General features: G+C 40.0%; 1 protein-coding gene across 19 annotated transcripts in view; it reads right to left on the bottom strand.

Annotated features, from left to right (window-relative positions):
- The window catches only part of NRXN1 (neurexin 1), a 1,136,507-nt gene that overhangs the window by 569,384 nt on the left and 548,495 nt on the right, over positions 1–18,628 (bottom strand). For all 19 annotated transcript variants that reach the window (XM_058429190.1, XM_032178109.2, XM_058429196.1 and 16 more), the window contains one exon: positions 18,308–18,498. In XM_058429190.1, coding sequence (XP_058285173.1) covers positions 18,308–18,498 — 191 coding nt within the window. The remainder of the gene's footprint in view (positions 1–18,307; positions 18,499–18,628) is intronic.

The following is an 18,628-nucleotide window of genomic DNA, read 5'->3' as shown; positions in this document are numbered from 1 at the left end:
CATCTTAGAGGAATCCAGTGATATAAACCTGGGGCTTAGGGAACACAGCTTGAAGCTTAGAGGCCTTCCTTGGGAGCCACCAACCAAAAGCAGACAAATGAAGCAGTAGAGATTTTCTCTTCACTTAAAATAGGAAGCATAAGGCAATTAGAGTAAAGACCAAGCTCTGCCTTACAGTAGCAGAATGCAAGTGTCAAGGTATAATTAGTTCGTTGACTCAGCTTTCCTGTTTATTCACATGTGCTTTTTTGAACCTCTTAAATATCTCACTTTCATTTTAATTTTTTTAAAAAGCATACAGAAAAAGTACAATTGCCTTAAAGATTTGAATAGCTAAAACTCCAGGAAATATGAAGGAAGCTCTCACAAACTTCTATAAATAGCATTTGGGGAAAAAGAAAAAGTGAAGTCACCCACGTTAGCTTATTTTCCTATAGCTGGACTGGAGAAAGTACAATTCTAGACACTTCGTTTTAAGAAGATTGGACCTTGGAGAGAAAATTTGGGTGCAACTCTTTCTCCTAATTTTTATTGTGATTGGATGGTAAAAGTAGTGCAATCAAGCTGGGGTCGTTTCTGAGCACATTCTATGGGAAGGGTGCCTTTCGGGGAACAATCAATCTCTGTCCCCTAATTTGTATCATTATCTTTGATTTTAATATTGTATTGCACACACATAAAGGAATATCTGCAGGTCAGACCTTATCTCGATACACTGAGAGAGCTTGTCTTTAGGTGACAAAGCCAAACCTCTAAAACAGGTGTTCCCTGTTATATAAAAGAAAATGACCTATAATATCTGAGAAACAAACATTTGTTTGCTTTCTTTGTAGAAAGTCTAAGTGTGACTGCTTAAATAAACAATATTAAACTACTAAAAGAAAAAGCAAGGGAAGTGAATACTGCTCTAACCTATTTGAGCTTACAAGTAGACAAATAGAAACTTTTATAAAAAACCACACAGAAATGAACAATGAAAACTATACAAGATCATTTCTAAGTTCAAAGCTTGTAAAATATTCAAAATGGAAATCAAAGGGACAATTCAAGTAGATGTTTTGCTCTGAGACACAAGATCTGTGTCTGTAATAAATCTGTTTTTTAAAAGATTAATTTTAGAAACTCTCTGCTGAAGAGATGTTCAGTGGTCACCAGTTTGATTTATTGATTGTCTTTTAACTTCTATACATCTTAGTCTCCCTTGGTACATAAAAGGTTTAGTCTTACAACAATCTATTTTTACTTCTGTAGGAAATAACCATAAATTACTATCTTTAGGCTTGTCCCGAATTTCTAGGTCCAGCCTAAAATCAAACCTTCATCATCTCCCCTGCTGTGAAATTACTTTTTCTAGACTTTCATGTTGTGTAATAGCCACATTTCTAGTCTACCTGCTCTCCAGATTGGAATTTCAATATCATTTTTAACTTTATTTTATATCTCACACCTTACAATCAACTACTGCCAAGGGGTGAATGACTCAACTTTGCCAATACTTCTGACACTTGTTGTTTCGTTTTCATTCCCATTTCCAGTTCTTATCTATTTTTCTCCTTGTACACACCTTTTAAGTACTAACCTGTTACCTGGTGTCACTGTCTCCATTCAGCCTCCTCATCAACACTGTCTCAGTCACTCCACTGTGTTCTGATATCTTCAATACCTTTCTGTATCATCTAAATTAAGTCTAAGGCTCAGCAGTGATCAAGATTTTGAATTACTTCTCTTCAAAAACTTCTACTAAACTTTGAACTATCTTTCAAAAATAACTTGCCAGCTAGAAGATTGAAATAATAACTATCTTCTCCCCACACTCTGACCTTTAGTCAAACTATGTTGGCAGCCTTACTCCAACCCTGCATTTTCCCACTGCTCCATCATTGTTTGTGGTATACAATACTTCCAGGATGAATGCCCTTCCTCTTCTGATGTTGTTCTTCAAAATCCTACTCAACTTGGGGGACTCAACTCAAACTCCACCTTGGAAAAGTGTACCTGTTTCCTTAGCCACAGATACCTATCTTGGAATCCTCATAAAAAATTGAACCCCTTTTCTGAAAATGATTTTATCTTTTTCAGTTCTTTGTATGTGTAAGCCTTATGTAACCATTAGTTTATAAATTATTTGAAGGAATAATCCTAAACACATTTATATTCTCATTTTCATTTAGTAAGCATTTGATAATTATTTGCTGACTCACTGAATGAATGGATGAATTAGTAGTTCACATTCAATAAATAATCATTGCAACAATAAGGACACAGGGAAGGTTTTATGTCAGCACTCATATTTGTCCCTGGCTCCTTTTACTTCAGCAATAATGAATTAAGTTAATTGTGGAAAATTTTTCATCTACTGATCCATTTCTTTTTCTTTTTTTTTTTTTTGAGATGGAGTCTTGCTCCATTGCCCAGGCTGGAGTGCAGTGGCACAATCTTGGCTCACTGCAACCTCTGCCTCCTGGGTTCATGCCTCAGCCTCCAGAGTAGCTGGGATTACAGGTCCATGCCATTACACCCCGCTAACTTCTGTATTTTTAGTAGAGATTGGGTTTCACCATGTTGGCCAGGCTAGTCTCAAACTCCTGACCTCAGATATCCGCCCGCCTTGGCCTCCCAAAGTGCTGGGATTACAGGCGTAAGCCACCATGCCCAGCCTGATCCCTTTCTTAAACACAAAGGTGAAGACATACAGCTCATTAAGAAAATTTAGGGAATTCAATGGCATATTTTTTCCCATTCTGATAGCGTAACTTGATAGAGTAATACATGACCAGTTTTAACTGACATATACTGAATTTATTTGTAGAAAGAGATACAGAGATGAAGATAGAGGTGTAGAAACAGTTTGGAGTATCAATGTGTAGTAATGAGAACCCATGCACGAATCGTCTTCTCCAATTAAAATATGTACAAAAATCTTTGGGGGAAATTAAATTTGAGCCTATCCTGGCCTTCTGTTTCATTCTGGCTCTGTGCTGCTCCATATACAAATATGACCTGATTCATGCATCCTCATAGGAATATGGACACCATGAGCACTTCACACTGTCTCTCCAGACTCATCTGCTCTGCTATTATCACAAAGAAAGGCATGCATTTATTTGCTGTCTGTGTCTGTAGAACACAGAGAAGCTAACTGTGTGGACCCCTAGTGCTCTGCTCTAGTGAGTTTGTTAATCCTCATCTGCACTTCGTTTTGGTTTGCAGATGTTTCACTCCATCTAGCCTTTGGGCCACCACTTAAGAACTCCTAGGGTTAGAGTCCTTCTAGTTTGTAGCTTCTATTTCTCGGCTCCTTGCCAGCCACAGGTGTTCTTGATCCTACAGCAGGCTTACACATCTAACAGTATACTGTTTTAGCTAAAATGACTTTGAGTTTCACAAAAATCACCGAGACAACTGAAATGAAATGTACAGAGTCTGTCTGAGTGAGAGAGATCTTCCTTACTGCTGTGAATCTTTGGTAATCAGTGTCAGGCATTACTATGGTCAAAACCAGAAAAAACAGCTCCGACTTCATCATTATAATAATAACTGACATGAGTTAAGTATCCTAAACTTGACCAAGCATTTGCACATGTATTGTTCTATCTGGTTTTTGCCTGTTGAGCTACAAGAGGAGTAAAGGTTATCAGGGATACATGTTACAGATGAAGAAACTATGGTTTAGGGCTACAATACCAGAAAAGGGCAGGGTCTTATTGCAAAGCCCAGGTCTTCTGAAACTATGTTAATTGTTAATCCAGACTGACATGCACATGTACACCCTGTACACTCTAAGTCGCAAGTGGCCAATATGTACAGCTCCACTACTACAACATATAGGAAATTTTGGAGAGTTGTGGCTAGTTGATAAAAGTAATGGTAATAAATGGTAGCAAAAATCCAAGCAAGCTAACAAATTCCTGAGACAACTGGTACAATAAGAGACTCATCTGCATAATAATGGAGTAATCTCATAAAGGCAAAGTCAATTTTCTTCCATAATTATAAATATTAGGTATTCAAATTCTGATACATAAGTAGAATTCTTATGTTCGAAACTTTTTAAATCAAATGTTATCAAAATGTTTTTACCAAAACTCAACATTTGATTTTTAGATATAACAGTTGCTTTTCAATTGTCTCCCACAAAGAGATAAATCAGACACTTGTATGTATCCATGGCCCAAACTAATACAAACCAGCACTTACGTGGGACAAGTTGGGGAGGGGCAACCCCAATAAGATAAGAGTTTAGACCTTAACGTTTTCCTGTAGTGAGTTTTGGGGAGTTAATATTGTTGTTATCCATAACAACAGAACATATAATTCTTTCAATATTCTGAATTTTTTTCTTATTTAAATTTTGAAACAAAACTGCCCCAAAAAGATTTTTTTTAAAGTATGATTCTGAAACTTACAACAGGAAGACAGATTCTGTTTGTATGTTTGGCCAGCAGACTGTGAGGAAACCTGGTGGGCATGCTAAATGGGAAATAATAAAGTGAAATTGCTATGGGAGTGTGTATAGTAATTCATCTTCTTTTAAACCCACTCTATGCTAGTAACACTGTGGCAGATGGGGTGCGAGTTCAGGGATATAAATCCATGCCAAGCTAACTTCATCTAATGGCTTTAAATTTTTAAATTTACCTTTAGGTAAAAATTGGGTACAAGCAGTTTCAATTTTTTCCTTTTGTGTCATCCAAATGACAGCCAGTTTAAATACCTGTGACATTCCTTACAGCAGACAATTCTGTTACTATTCCATGTTTCCTTTTTTTACTCACTGTGTAATGCACTCTCTGGGACTGCATATGGATTTGCAGGGGTTTTCAACCTCACATATACTGCTATACCTTACACATGCATAAACAGTGCAGTTTGAAAGGTGCTTTTTTCAGAAGCTTTTGAACCAGAGTGACTCCATCTTGAATAGGGGCTGGGTAAAATAAGACTAAGACCTATTGGGCTGGGCTGCATTCCTGAAAGGTTAGAAGTTCTTAGTAACATATGAGATAGGAGGTTCACACAAGATACAGGTCACAAAGACCTTGCTGATAAAACGGAATGCGGTAAAGAATCTGGCCAACAGGCGCGGTGGCTTAGGTCTGTAATCCCAGCACTTTGGGAGACCGAGGTGGGCAGAAACCCCATCTCTACTAAAAATACAAAAATTAGCTGTGCGTGGTGGCATGCGTCTGTAGTTCCAGCCACTTGGGAGGCTGAGGCAGGAGAATAGCTTGAACCCGGGAGGCAGAGGTTGCAGTGAGCCGAGATGGCGCCCATGCACTCCAGCCTGGGCGACAGGGTGAGACTCAAAAAAAAAAAAAAAGAATCTGGCCACCAAAACCAAAATGGCAATGAAAGTCACCTCTGGTCATGCTCACTGATCACCATATGCTAATTATAATTTATTAGCATGCTAAAAGACACTCCCACCAGTGCCATGACAGTTTACAAATGCCACGTCAATGTCAGGATCAGAAAGGTACCCTATATGGCTTAAAAAGGGGGAGGAACCCTCAGTTCTGGGAATTGCCCACTCATTTTCTGGAAAACTCACGAATAATCTACCCCTTGTTTAGCATATAATCAAGAAATAACTACAAGTATACTCAGTTCAGCAGTCTACGACGCTGCTCTGCCTATAAAGTAGGCATTTGTTGGTTTCTTTACTTCTCTAATAAACTTGCCTTCACTTTACTCTATGGACTTGCCCCAAGTTCTTTCTTGCACAAGGTTCAAGAACCCTCTCTTGGGTTCCGAATCAGGGCCCCTTTCTCGTAACACTTTCACATCTCTTATTCCATTTGATCCTTGTTGCAACCCTTCACAATAGGTAGGGAGGTTATTATTATCCCTACCTGACAGATGAACCAACTACCCTTCTGAAAAGTTTAGTTACCTGCCCAGGGCAATACAAGCAATACGAGAATAATAACTCCAGCACTTAAGTGTTTGACTCCCAGTCTAATTCTTTTTCAGATGCACCACACTCTCTCCTATATTTACTAAAACGCTTCTCAATGACAGGAGTAGAATAGATAGAGGAGTTTAGAAATGACTGTTCCGGAAATTAAAAGAGACTTATAAATAGGGAACAACTAGCAGAACTTATGTAAAGCTGTTATTTTTTCCCGAAGAGTGTATAGAACAATTAGACTTTCCTTCCCAAAATAACTTTTCTTATTTGAAAGACAGATTTTTTTCTTATTTCAAAACAAATGAACATTTATTTTGGGTGGGGAAGACCCAGTGGTACAAAGGGTAAATATAAAAGAACAGCTCTTTCCTATAATAGGTCTCTTTAATGTAGGTGAAAAATTGGCACCGGCTCTCAACTTAGATATAAGCAGGATAAAAAAGGTTATAGCCACCAGTGCTTTTCTGTGTAGCTTGAAAGGACAGAGTAGTATAAAGCACACACAAAAAAACTTACAGACATTGCCAAAAAGCTTTTAAAATATTATGAGCGTCCTGGAGTCAAATCACACTCTTGTTTTTCCTTAAGTATCTGAACATTTCTGTATTTTTTTTCCAAAAAAGAATTCCTTCTGTGCTCCAGAGATGGAATATTATTAATACCAGTAAGGTCACCACATCCAGTTGCTATACTATAATTTCCTAGTGCATGTCTCCAAACACTTCGTTCTTCCAACATAAACTATTCTTAAGGAGAAATGGAGATACTTAAAAGCAGGGATCCCTCCTCCAGGTCAGGGAAGTGTTAGGAACTTTTCCTAAAGGCTAAGGAAATTAAGGGCTTTGAGAGCTGAATGAGCCTGCAAGTAGCCAGTTTGCACCAGCCAATGATTGATTGATAGGCCAACCCCCAATCACCCAACCAAGTACTAGATTTTCCAGAGCCCATTCTACATACCGATAAATGCAAATGTTCTGCAGAATATATATAAAGGACACACAGCAGTTAAAGTTGTTAGGTGTATTGTTTGAGGAGGACTTCAGGGGCTAAGAAGACAGAACCAATATATGGATGTTATGCAAGGCATTGGGGAGAGAAGAGCATATAGAAAGTAAGGTGGAAATATCCAGTTCCTTTGCAACTACCAGAAGTGGAATTTTCAATGTTATACAATGTAGTAGAAAAGTAGAAGCTTGATTAAGATTTTTTAAGGAATAGAAAGTGTTTTATTTTATGACATTTCCTCCCAAGATTAAAATAAACGTTAGCTTTTCACTCTAGATATTCAGAAGTAATCCTTTCAAATATTTTGGCAAATACAGATGGCAGTATTTAAATACTGCCGTAGACCTGGGTTCAAATTCTGTCGCTTCGTGCTACGTGAGAAATGAATAACTCACTTAAGCCTTCCAAGTCTCCATTATCTCATCTGTAAAATGGGGACACTAATAATTCATTGATCTAACTGTTGTGAGGATTCAGAGACCGTATGTGTAAAATAAATACTAAAATGGAATTTCTGACTGAAGCGCCAACACAGTCAATATTAGACAATGTGAGAATGAGACAGACACCCAGATTCAAAATTTATCAAGGAAAAGGTGAAATACTGGTTCTAAGGCCCTCGAACCCCTCAGCTACATCAAGGAAATAATAAAAATAAAATGGATCAGAAATGGGAAGGAAAGGTGTCTGAGAATATTTTTTGAAGTAGCTCTTACTAGGCAGTGAGTTTGTGCTCCTACATTCTCATTCCAGGCCTAGCAAGGCAGCTGTCTCAGAGAAGGGTCTCCTGGAGTGCTTGTTTTGTGTTCCCGACCACTGGGGGATGCAGAACTGGCACCTGACATGCTGAGAAAACTTTAAAGAGGTCAAGGTGGAATGGAACGGAAATGAGAGCATTGGGAATGGGGTGTACTTCCAAGGTTGAGGGGACAAAGGATCCATGGAAGCTCCTCGTGGGCCGAGATGGGCCCCAACTGCGTGACAGCAAGCTGGGCAGGACTGCCTAGAGACAGGACAGCCCATGTGGTAAGAGTCTGTGAGGAGGGAGCAGAAGCATCTCCCTACACAGGGATTAAGGTTGGAAAGTCTAGCAGAAAAGCCTTGGATGAACCCAAGAATGCACCAGGAGAGGAGGAATTTGAGGGATCTGCCAGACCAAGAGTCCCAACGTCAGTTGATGTGCCTTGTCAAAAACCTGTCACAAGATAACTGCAGGAAAAGCCAGTAGCCGAACTTGCCCTTTGCCCTACTGCCAGTGACTGACCAAAGCAGAGGGCAGCCTCAGTTCTCAGCTTTGATTAGTAACTCAGATTGGCGGTTTGTAATTTTAATGAATGTTATGTTTTATAATATAAAATTATTATATAACTACCTTAAAAGTGAACCCAAACATTTACTCTAAATCAGTACGTGATACAAATACCTTAACACAATATATTTTAAAGTGATCGGTTGCGGTAAAAAAAAAATGATATTATAGCTTGACCATATTAGGACATCATACTTATTTAATGTAATCCTTTCACACATAAGCCCTTAACATGATGCATGATATATAGGCATGCATAAATGACATAACTGATAATAATGAGGATGACAGTGACAATAACGAAGGTAATTTATTATATCTTTGAATAGAGAATAAAGACAGACCCAAGCTATGAGATAGTTTTTCTCATGAAAACACTCAGTTTTCTACAATACCACTCTATTGATGTGCATGATTCACACATGTCACAGCCAAAAGATATTTAATGTCATTTTGGACATCATTTTGGGAAACTTAGTTCATTGGGTTTCACAAAAAATATAGGGAACTGCACGTTAAATTTTTAACTGTAAAGGGCTGTTGTGTTAGAGAAAGAATGGTACACTAGTACAGGCCCTTCTACTGTTTGAATTCTTTTTACAGCCCCAGAACTCTAAGGGGAAGCCAGTGGTGAGAGGCCTAAGGAGTCTGTGTATTGTGGGTAGAGGAGTGTGAGTGGGGCGTGAGGAGGGGAGAGGGAGGAGAGAACTTCCCACAGACAGGTTAGGAATATAGATAACTAACATCATACTAGTCAACCTCTAACAAACTTGAGATGGCAAATGGGCTCTGCTTGTACTAGGGTAGTTATGGGAAATTGGCCTAAATATTGCCAACACCTGTCAGATCCAAATGAGCCATACAAGCCCTCCTAGTCCTATTTATAAACCCTTGAGCATCAAAGAATACACTGGCAAACCTTGTGTATTGTTCTGGGAATTAATTGAGATGAGATACCATGTGCAAATATTTATAACAGTATATGAGACACAACGAGCCCTTAGAAATGGTTACAGTAATTTCTATTTAGTATTACTATCATTATTGTTCCGGTGAGATGCTTAACCTCCCCAAGCCTTATGTTAGTTTCATCACCTGTTACATGGGGATAAGTATAGCAACTTCGTCAGTTTGTCACAAAAATTGAAGAGAAAATATATGTAGCTGTCTTACCTAATGCCTAGTAAAGGTAGATGAGGATGATGATGACGATGATGGTGGTAGTGATATACCCTGCCTAAGGAAATATACAAAAGAAATGGCAGCGATGCTATTTCACCCAGGTCTTTCTGACGTCGAAGACTGTATTATTAATTATAATGCTATATGCTTCTTGTATTATCCTTAAGAACAACCGAAATAATTAATTGCAAAGGCCAAAAAGGGGCCACTTTTAAGAATGGACACAGAAAACCACACTCATGTGATGTCAATGGGGGACGCTGATTGACGTAACGTGGTTCCTAAGGAGCACTGGAAGAACCCTCTAGTGCATGAAAATAAAGAGCCACGACAGTGCTATGCCATTAAAAAATGCACTTTACTGTGTGGGTAAAGATGGCAGATTTAGTTTTTGAGCATCTCTACTGTGGGAGCAGCAACTTTGTTTTAAGCCCACCCAACTTTCAAGTCTATTTCCATGTTGACCCATGGCTCAAGAGGAATTGTACAGTATCCGGGATGGAAGCTGGCTTCCTTCTGGGTCATGCTGAAACAGAGCAGGGGCTGCGTTATTACTGAAATCCAACTAGATGAGACAATTGCCTGAAAATAATAGTGACATTCCCTTTTGGGAATATAGTAAACAACTGTAACATTGCCCAGATGTCAGCCTGGGCCCCTACGTCCATTACAGATCTAGATGAGTCTGGTTAGGACCCTCGCAACTGCACAGAAGGTAAAAATCTAAGGTCCTCCTTCTCCTGGCGTTTCCTGTGAATTCCTGGGAACCTCTGACTATTGCTTGGCTTTGCTACCTCATCTACTTCCTATGTATAAACAAAGTCTCTGTCTCCACCCAAAAACAAATGCTGCTCACTCAAGCATTTACGAGTTTCATCATCTAAACATTTGAGTATCACCTAGCACCTAGTATTCTACCACCTTGAAGAATTTAGGCCCTATCCTCACCCCCTAGTCCAGAGCAAGGCAAACCCTGTCCCTTAATTCTTGCATAGCAGGTTAAAAATCACACTTTTTGAGCCTTTGATATCTCCATTTATAACCCAAGTAGCCTATCCCCATATTTCTTTAAACAAATCCAGTAAACTCATATTTGTATAACGTGACTCTGTCTATTATTACCTCATCCTGGCACATGGAGGACATCTGTCTCGATCAAATGTACTCTTCCAAGTATTTGGCACTAGAACTGCTAAACTTAAACGAGTCTTTCTTGGGTATTTGAGTTGATCAGGGGTGAAAAGCCAGGTCTGAGAGGGCCAAGTTTACCAATGCTTGTGAAAGCAGAGAAAACTAGTGGGCAGAGAGGGAGAGGAACAAGGGAATGCTCCTTGGGCAGCTGATGGGAGGCAGCTCACAGCCCCAGTAGAGACCAAGTGAGGCTGCAACACTGGCTTATTGCTAAGAGCTTTCCTGAATATGCCTTTTATGGAGCCCAGCGTTGATCTTTCTCTGTTCTTGTCCGTAGTTTCCTTGAGTGCTATACCCTGTCCCCCTGTCCCTTTCCCCATCACTTGTCAGTCTGAATGGTTTTATGCTACTGTACTCCAAAGACTCCTGTATTTGTCTCCCTTCAGCAAAAAGAGGGAGGTCTGAGAGCTAGGAAAACCCTGAAGATTTAAATCCTACTTGAATGAGAGAGATAATGTCAGATATCTGCCTTCTCAGATGGCTGACAAAGACAGCTCTTGAACAAGAAGCCCGAATTCTAAGAAGACAACGCACCAACACTCCTGGCATTTCCCTAAAGAGGGACCTGCACCAAAGGCTCATCTCTGGATGACGCTGAGGTCTTGTGAGCAGTCACTTGACCTTTGAGAACTCAGCGCTGAGCACCTGCAGGTACTTGCTGCTCCATGGCACAAATGTCACCATCTTGAAGAGCTCAAGTTATCTAATCACCACCCTGTTGGGACATGGCAAACTCTCGGCTTATCATGAAAGGCATCTGGGCATAGGATTGAACTTTCTAGTAGCCCACATCTGGCTGTGGAAAAGCTGAAGAAAGCTATTTCTCCCTGTGCACAACCTCCTTCTGGCTGTTCCAAGCATGGAAGCCAAGGCCTGTGGCTGTCAGAGTTCAGCTAGTGTGCTGGATGAGAAGAAACCAGCCCCAGGGCTTTATGTATCTGCAAATGGGATGGGTTGGGACCTTTAAAGTTTCACCAAAAGCAGAGTCAATAGGTGGCACTCTCACTACCAATCTCCATCTTGGGCCTGAGACTGACCACACCAACAATCTTCACCAATGAATCCACATAAAGGTGCAGATTTCTTTTCAGCGTGTTGCTGCAGGTTGTCACTAGCAGTCAATTGAGATTGATATGAGCAACACAACTTGTATCTTCTGAGCTATGGTAAAGAAGGGTGAAACTGGAATAGCTGTACAGGTCAACCTCCCCTGAGCAGATTTCTCTCATCTGTAAAAGGAATTGGTCAGACTAGACAATCTCCAAGATCACTTATAGTTCCTAAATTCGTATGATTCTAATGGTGGGAAGAGAAATTTCAAATAATATAGTTGGAGGGAGTTGATAAAACTAAATATAGACAACCCACGGTTAATGTCAGAAAAATTCAGAAACAAGTAAAAAGGGTGAAGGAATTTTTAAAAAACGCTTTTAATAGAGAATAAAGAATTTAAACTCTGCTGAAATACTGTGAGCTGGGCCAAGCACCACAGGGAAGCAGAGGGAAGAACTTCCAAACCAAATGTTGGATGGCAAGTCCCAGATAACTGCATGGGAAGGGAATGTTTTAATTCTACTCTCAACTTCCCACCTCCTTAAGGTAGGATTAAAACACACTGACAAAGGCTTTACAGTAAAGAGAACAGATTCAGACAAATTCTGCAAAACCCGGGGATTCAATGGATGTGGCAGAAGAGAAACCGTAGTTTCACATCTCTATTTGTCTTTCAAGTAACTGCTCTAAAATTCTTGTGTAAGGAAAGGAGTAACAATATATCAAGTCTTATTTCTGCATACTCAGAACCTTATTGTCTTTGTTCTGTACTATGGCAATTGCCTCAAAAGTGGTGTCTTTTCCCTGAGCCTCGGCTCATCCATCCCATTGAAGCCAAAGGAATAATTCTAATGAGCATTATGAACTCTCCTCTGCTTCTCAAAACCCTTTAATTTCACCTTTCCCATCTTCCGGCATGGCGTTCAGGGCCCTTCAAAACGAGAAAATTATCCTGCTCTTTTGTCAGGGGTTACAGACAGCCTTCCAACCCACAGTCTCCTTCTCTTCCCTTTCAAGTTCAAAAAGCTACCTCTGTGTAATTGTGTAATTGGACTAAAGAAATGAGCCTAGCCAATAGCAGCAGGGGAAAAGCTTATGAAGTTATAGCCTAGACCCAGGTCCACACACTGTATTAAACCCTGTACTGGGGGGAATTGGAAACTGAGATGAAGCGGCGAATGGACATAAGTGGAAACATACACAGGAACAAAAGCCATAGGTGTAAACCACGAGACAGAAGAAGCCAAGAGTGGAAGAAGCCAGCAGGCAGAGAGGAGCCATCTCACAGCAGTGCCAGCAGACAGAATAGAGCGAGGGTGGCTGCACTGCTGTCATGGTGGGACAATGGATTAGGGAGCAGTGAACATGTGTATCCAAGGGAACAACCAAGAGGATGGCTCTTGAGATCCCAGTATGACTCCATGAACAAAGTTCTTATCCTCTGTGAGGCCTCATTGTTCAACAGCTGAAAGGGTTTCTTGTCTCTCTTAACTCCTACTGGATCCTTAAAATAATCTCCTACAAATGGAAACAATGTTAATAAATCTATTTCCCTTATATAGACTAAAAAAAAAATAACCTCAAACAGCAACAACAAGAAACTAACAAAGATGGCCTAACCACAGGACAGCAGGACCTTCCCTCCACTTCCGGTGCCATATCCTGCTCTAACGTTAAGCTCAACATCACTCTTCCCTGAATATTTTCTATTTAAACAAAGTATCTGGGCAAGACAAGTGGGCTGTCAGATGTCATGTGGGCTGAATATACAAAGCCTGGGCATGTTTAAACGTGATTATGACTTTGAATAGAATCTGGTTTACTGAATGACAGCAGTAAAGATTTGTCAAGTAGCAACATGAAAAGGTATAAAATGGAGGGGGATATGTGTTATATTCAGGATTGGAGAGGGCAGGCAGCTGAGTAATAGCAACTGGTCAGAGATCAAGAAGAAAAGAGCAAGAATACGATTTATCTTCAAACTTTGCTTAGAGATTGAGTATATTTGAAAAGAAAGTCCCTGTTGAGTTGTTTCTGATTAAGGACATTTAAGTGGCTTGGTAGCAGGATGAACAATAGCAGACAGTTGCCTTCAGGGTGAGATTTAAGGAGGAATACTAGGAAGGTTGAGGAGGAGATAAATGGGTGATGATCCTGGTAAGAAGGAAAAGGGGCAAGATCAGAAGACAATGCCAGAGCTCAAAATCCTTGAAGGAATTTTGGGTTTGAGAGGGAGGACAGAGGAGTAAGAAAGGACAAAGTGCTGCCTGGGCTGACCTAGATGTAGCCCATAAATAAATCACTGTACTCAGTTTTATGTAGTTTTGCTAGGTGGCCACTTGAGGGCACTCTATGCTACACAGCTAAGAATCTAATTTTCCCCCTATCAAGTAAACTATATATATCCTCATTTTGCTGAAGGATAAACTTCGGTAATGCTTTAAAGAAGGGTACTTATTGAAGGTGGGAGCCAAAAGCAATTCTTCCTCCCTATTTTTTTCTTCAACTAGATTAATGAATGAGCAAGACTGACCTCAATTTAAATCCCTGGGTAATTGCAAGGATTAAATACAATAACTTCAGTTAAATCTATTTAGCATTTATTAGGCACTTAATAAATATTAGCTCCCTTCCATATATATGCACATCCTAACATACAAATTTGCCAAATACAGGAACAAGAGAAGCAACATAAGGAGGTATCGCACCAACCATTTATTTCTCTAAAGGAGGCAGGGCTCAGCGGGCCTAAAATGAATACAAAGCTAGGCTAGGAAATCATTCCAGAGAGCAAATTTCTGCTGCTCCTTTCATTGCATGTTGCTGCTTGTACATAATAACCAGAGGGAATAGAATACAAACAGCTGGGAAATAAAGATGAAAGCAAAACTGTACCAGCAGGAAGAGACACACAACCCCCTGAGAATCGAGCGGTGTCATGAAAGATAAGCTGAACAAGGCCAGCTGCATAGAATTTATCTTCTGAGAGAAAGATCATTAGATTCCTGCCCATTTCTGATCGTTTCTATTGGAGTCCAAGGTGGAGAATGAAATACACGAGCCCCAGTTTTCAAAGTTCTACACTAAAGTCCTGTTCCTATAATGAAACAGCCACGGACAAAAGCATGCATCACTATAAAAGCCAACTGTGGAATTTTAGATGTCTGAAAACAAAAGAAATTCTACCTCCCCTTGCAAATGGAACAGGTTGAGGTTTCCCCAACTCCCGGGTCCTGTGCAGCATGTTTTGTGGCCTTCTGCTGCCCTCTAGTGTCTTTTTAAGGTATGGTAAAACATAAGGAGGATAAAAAAAATTCTCCTAATAATCCTAACCAGCCAATAATGTGACTTCAGCCCATGGCTGGTAAAACAAGCAAAAAAACAGTAACATTCTGAAATAACAGCAAAACCAGGATTTACACAAAAATTTAAAAGTGAGTTAAATTTGGCCTCAATATAGATCTGGCATTATTTCAGGACTCTGTAGCACATGGCATCTCTATCAGTCAATGCACTTTAAAAAGACAGATGCCTGTTGTTTTCTGCACATCTCTCTCAAATGATTACTGCCTTGGTTGGTCTGAGATAGGATCCAGAAATATGAACTTCACAAACACCACTACATGATTCTCAAGTAGTTAAAGTTGGCTGACCTTCTTTTGAGAAGCACCAAGGATGGCTGCAATGTCTTTCAGCAGGGTGGAGAGTAAATCTGATGTTTTCTTTAATTCTTTAAGAATACAACCTACTGACCAAAATAGGCCAACTTTCATTTTTCCTGCAGCTCAATGCTACATGATTAGTATGCTGTCCATGTCTGAGTGAAGAGTTCATGTAGAAGTTCTCCTTTATGAATAAGTCCCTCTAAATTCCAGTAGGCATCCAGGTGGAAAAAAGAAAAAATGCCTCATTGCTCTTGCTCACCCTTCAAATATCTCTCAAACATTACTGCTGCAAGAAAGCCTTCCAGGTGTTCCCAGCTTCGTTTCAATGCCCCACTACAGCTCCACAGCACCTATAGGTGCTGTCCTTCTCTGTCCTATAAGTGCTCCCTCAATGCCAGCGTTCTCCTAGAGACGGAGAGCTTTCCATTGCAGAAACCCTGTTGTCCTCTTTCCAAAGTCAGTGCTCCATAAATACTCATGCTCTGGCCAATGCCCACAGCCATCCTTACCCAAAGTGGTGATGATGGGAGACAAGAGACATCAGGCCCCACAGCAGGCTGTCCTGAAACTCCCTCTAGCTGATGCAGCACATGATAAGAGGCACCGTGGGATGACTGTTGCCATCGGATCACACACCCAATTTATTAGCCCAAACTTGGACTAATTTTAGAAACTTGCTCTTACTTTTCTGCAATGCAGAAGGTATTATTCTATACTAATGATTAGCCCCTTCACATGGGATATTCACAATTTTAATTGTGCTTTTTAAAAAAACACAAGTACACTGAGAGTTCATTATTATATATCTTAATATTATGTAATATGCCATTTTTTAAATTCATACTTACAGTGTTTTTTCTTTATTATGGGAAAAGCCTGTTTTATCTTCAGAGTTATGCATCACTTAATGCTTTAATAAAAATAAACTCTGAAGTACTTAGATGTGTAAGTACTTCCACCAGAAAGAATCCTAGACTACAATCTCCTATTACCTTCACTTCCATTTGTTAATGAAAAATAAGCAGATATTTACTTCTCAGGAGACAGTGTCCTAACTATCTGAAGAAATACAATCCATTGTCTCACATTGCTTCTCTGGACCCTCAATGTGTAGGGCTGTGCATGCCACATACTTCAACCAATTATTAACTGCTTTTGTTTTTAGCCATTTTAATTTCCAACAGAGTATCCCTAATTTCCAGTGAAGTTCACTTATACTTACTGACGTCTCACCTACACAAACAGGGCCCTTTCTGCTTTAGCTTTGGTGGCTTGGTCAGCACACTGAATTTTACAATCTCGCCCTTTCTTTTCACAATTACCACCTGAGCCCACTGTGCAAAACAGGGGCACATGAAAAATACAGAAGAAAAAGCTCTTCAATCAGAGGGAACAAAGAGAAGGAGGTTTGGCCTGTAAGAAGCAGTTCTTTGAATTTCATTCTATTTTTTGAGCCAAGCTATTAGATTTGTGGGTACAAATAAGATTTCTTTGAAGTTAACAAGAAGCCCACTGTGAAAGAAGGGAGACGGCCATTACCACACATTTTATGTGTTGAGCAAATAAAGTCCCAGGATTCAAAATATATTCTGCAATTACAGAAAGTGAAACACTTTTCTTTCTCCTTTCACCTTATTTAGAAAGAGCATTTTTCTCTAGAAAGAGTTCTGTTGAGGAGGCTGGGTGCCGTGGCTCACACCTGTAATCCTAGCATTTTGGGAGGCTGAGGGGGGCGGATCACCTGAGGTCAGGAGTTCAAGAGCAGCCTGACCAACATGGCAAAAACACGTCTCCACTAAAAATACAAAATTAGCCGGGCGTGGTGGCGGGCACCTGTAATCCCAGCTACTTGGGAGGCCGAGGCAGGAGAATTGTTTGAACCTGGGAGGCAGAGACTGAAGTGAGCCGAGATCGTGCCACTGCTCCAGCCTGGGTGACGCAGAAAGACTCTGCCTCCCCCCCCCAAAAAAAAGAGTTAAATTTTCTCTTTCCAGTTTCCTAACTCCTCTCCCCAATGTATCTATCTTTTGAATCAAAGGGAAAGATCCCATCAATAAAAGTAGCAGCTTCTTCCAAGAAAAAATATGCCTGCAATGATATCTGTGGGGCTTTGTGATGCATCAGTATAGAGCCGAAGAATCAAGGGGGTTGGGGAAGGGTGTTGTGTTGTTTTATCCCTGGGCAAGTCATTCAAACCTCAGATTTCCTACACTGAGAATAACATGCTAATAATACCTTCTGGAAGGCTTGCTGTAGTGTTAAATTAGATGGGATACACACATATATTCTTAGTGAATCACAAAATGGGATTCAAATAGAAACTTCAGTCATTTCTCTCCTATTATTGACATGTTTTCTCAGCATTTTGTCATGTACAGTTGAGAAATGAAGTATCAATAAGGAAGAGAAGCGTATGTTAAGACTTTCTTAGCAGCTGGTGAAAGAAGCATTCCCGTGTGTGTGTGTGTGTGTGTGTGTGTGTGTGTGTGTGTGGTGTGTGTGTGTGCTGGGATGGGGGATAGAATTCACTGTTGGAGACACAGGGTTTCTAAGCCAGGCTCAAACTCCTGTTGGTCAGGGATTTAATATCCAGGAAACCTTACCAAGGAAAGAAAACTAATAAGCTCTATAATAAGCTCCTATATATCTGGTTCCCTGAATCCAAATTAATTGAAAACTGTTGGGACTTAAGTAACTTACAAATGCCTTTTTAATATCAAAACCAATATTATATTTTTCTCACTTTTTACATTTTAATCACACATGCTTTCTTAGGTGCTGCATTTTTTGAGCTGTTATTAAAAATACATAGGTTCCTACCACATTAAAGGGGAGCAGATGCTTGTGTGTTCTATTATTAACTATGTGCTGAAAATGAAATTCTGGTCAGTCTTTGCAGAAGGTACAAACACACCCCTAAGCAAAGGATTTTCCATGTGAAGGGAGACTGCGTGGTGCGAGGCTCGTTACTCTGATTTCACATGCACTTACTCTTGAGGTCTAAGTTCCTGGCTCCGGCGGTGATTTGCGTTGTGATTTTTGTGTCAATCTTTACAGTGTGGAGGTTGCTGGTGTCCCTTGATATCATCACGTTGTGCCACTGATTGTCATTGAGAGGTTTATTTGAGCTTCCTTTGATGAGGTTAGCACCATTTCCCAAATCAAACACGTAATGTAAGTACCTAGGAAAAAAATGAAAGGGGAAAGTGCCATCACTTTTTAAATTTTAATGAAGCTAAAGTAGATATTACAAATGGAGATTTTTTTTTTCAGGTGGTTCCATCCTTACTAGAAGTCATGACAACGAGTTAC

Source organism: Hylobates moloch, unplaced genomic scaffold, assembly GCF_009828535.3.
Source record: "Hylobates moloch isolate HMO894 unplaced genomic scaffold, HMol_V3 SCAFFOLD_15, whole genome shotgun sequence".
In the NCBI taxonomy this organism is placed as follows: Eukaryota; Metazoa; Chordata; class Mammalia; order Primates; family Hylobatidae; genus Hylobates; species Hylobates moloch.
The sequence above is the reverse complement of the archived record's forward strand: the minus strand, read 5'-3'. Positions and strand labels throughout refer to the sequence as shown.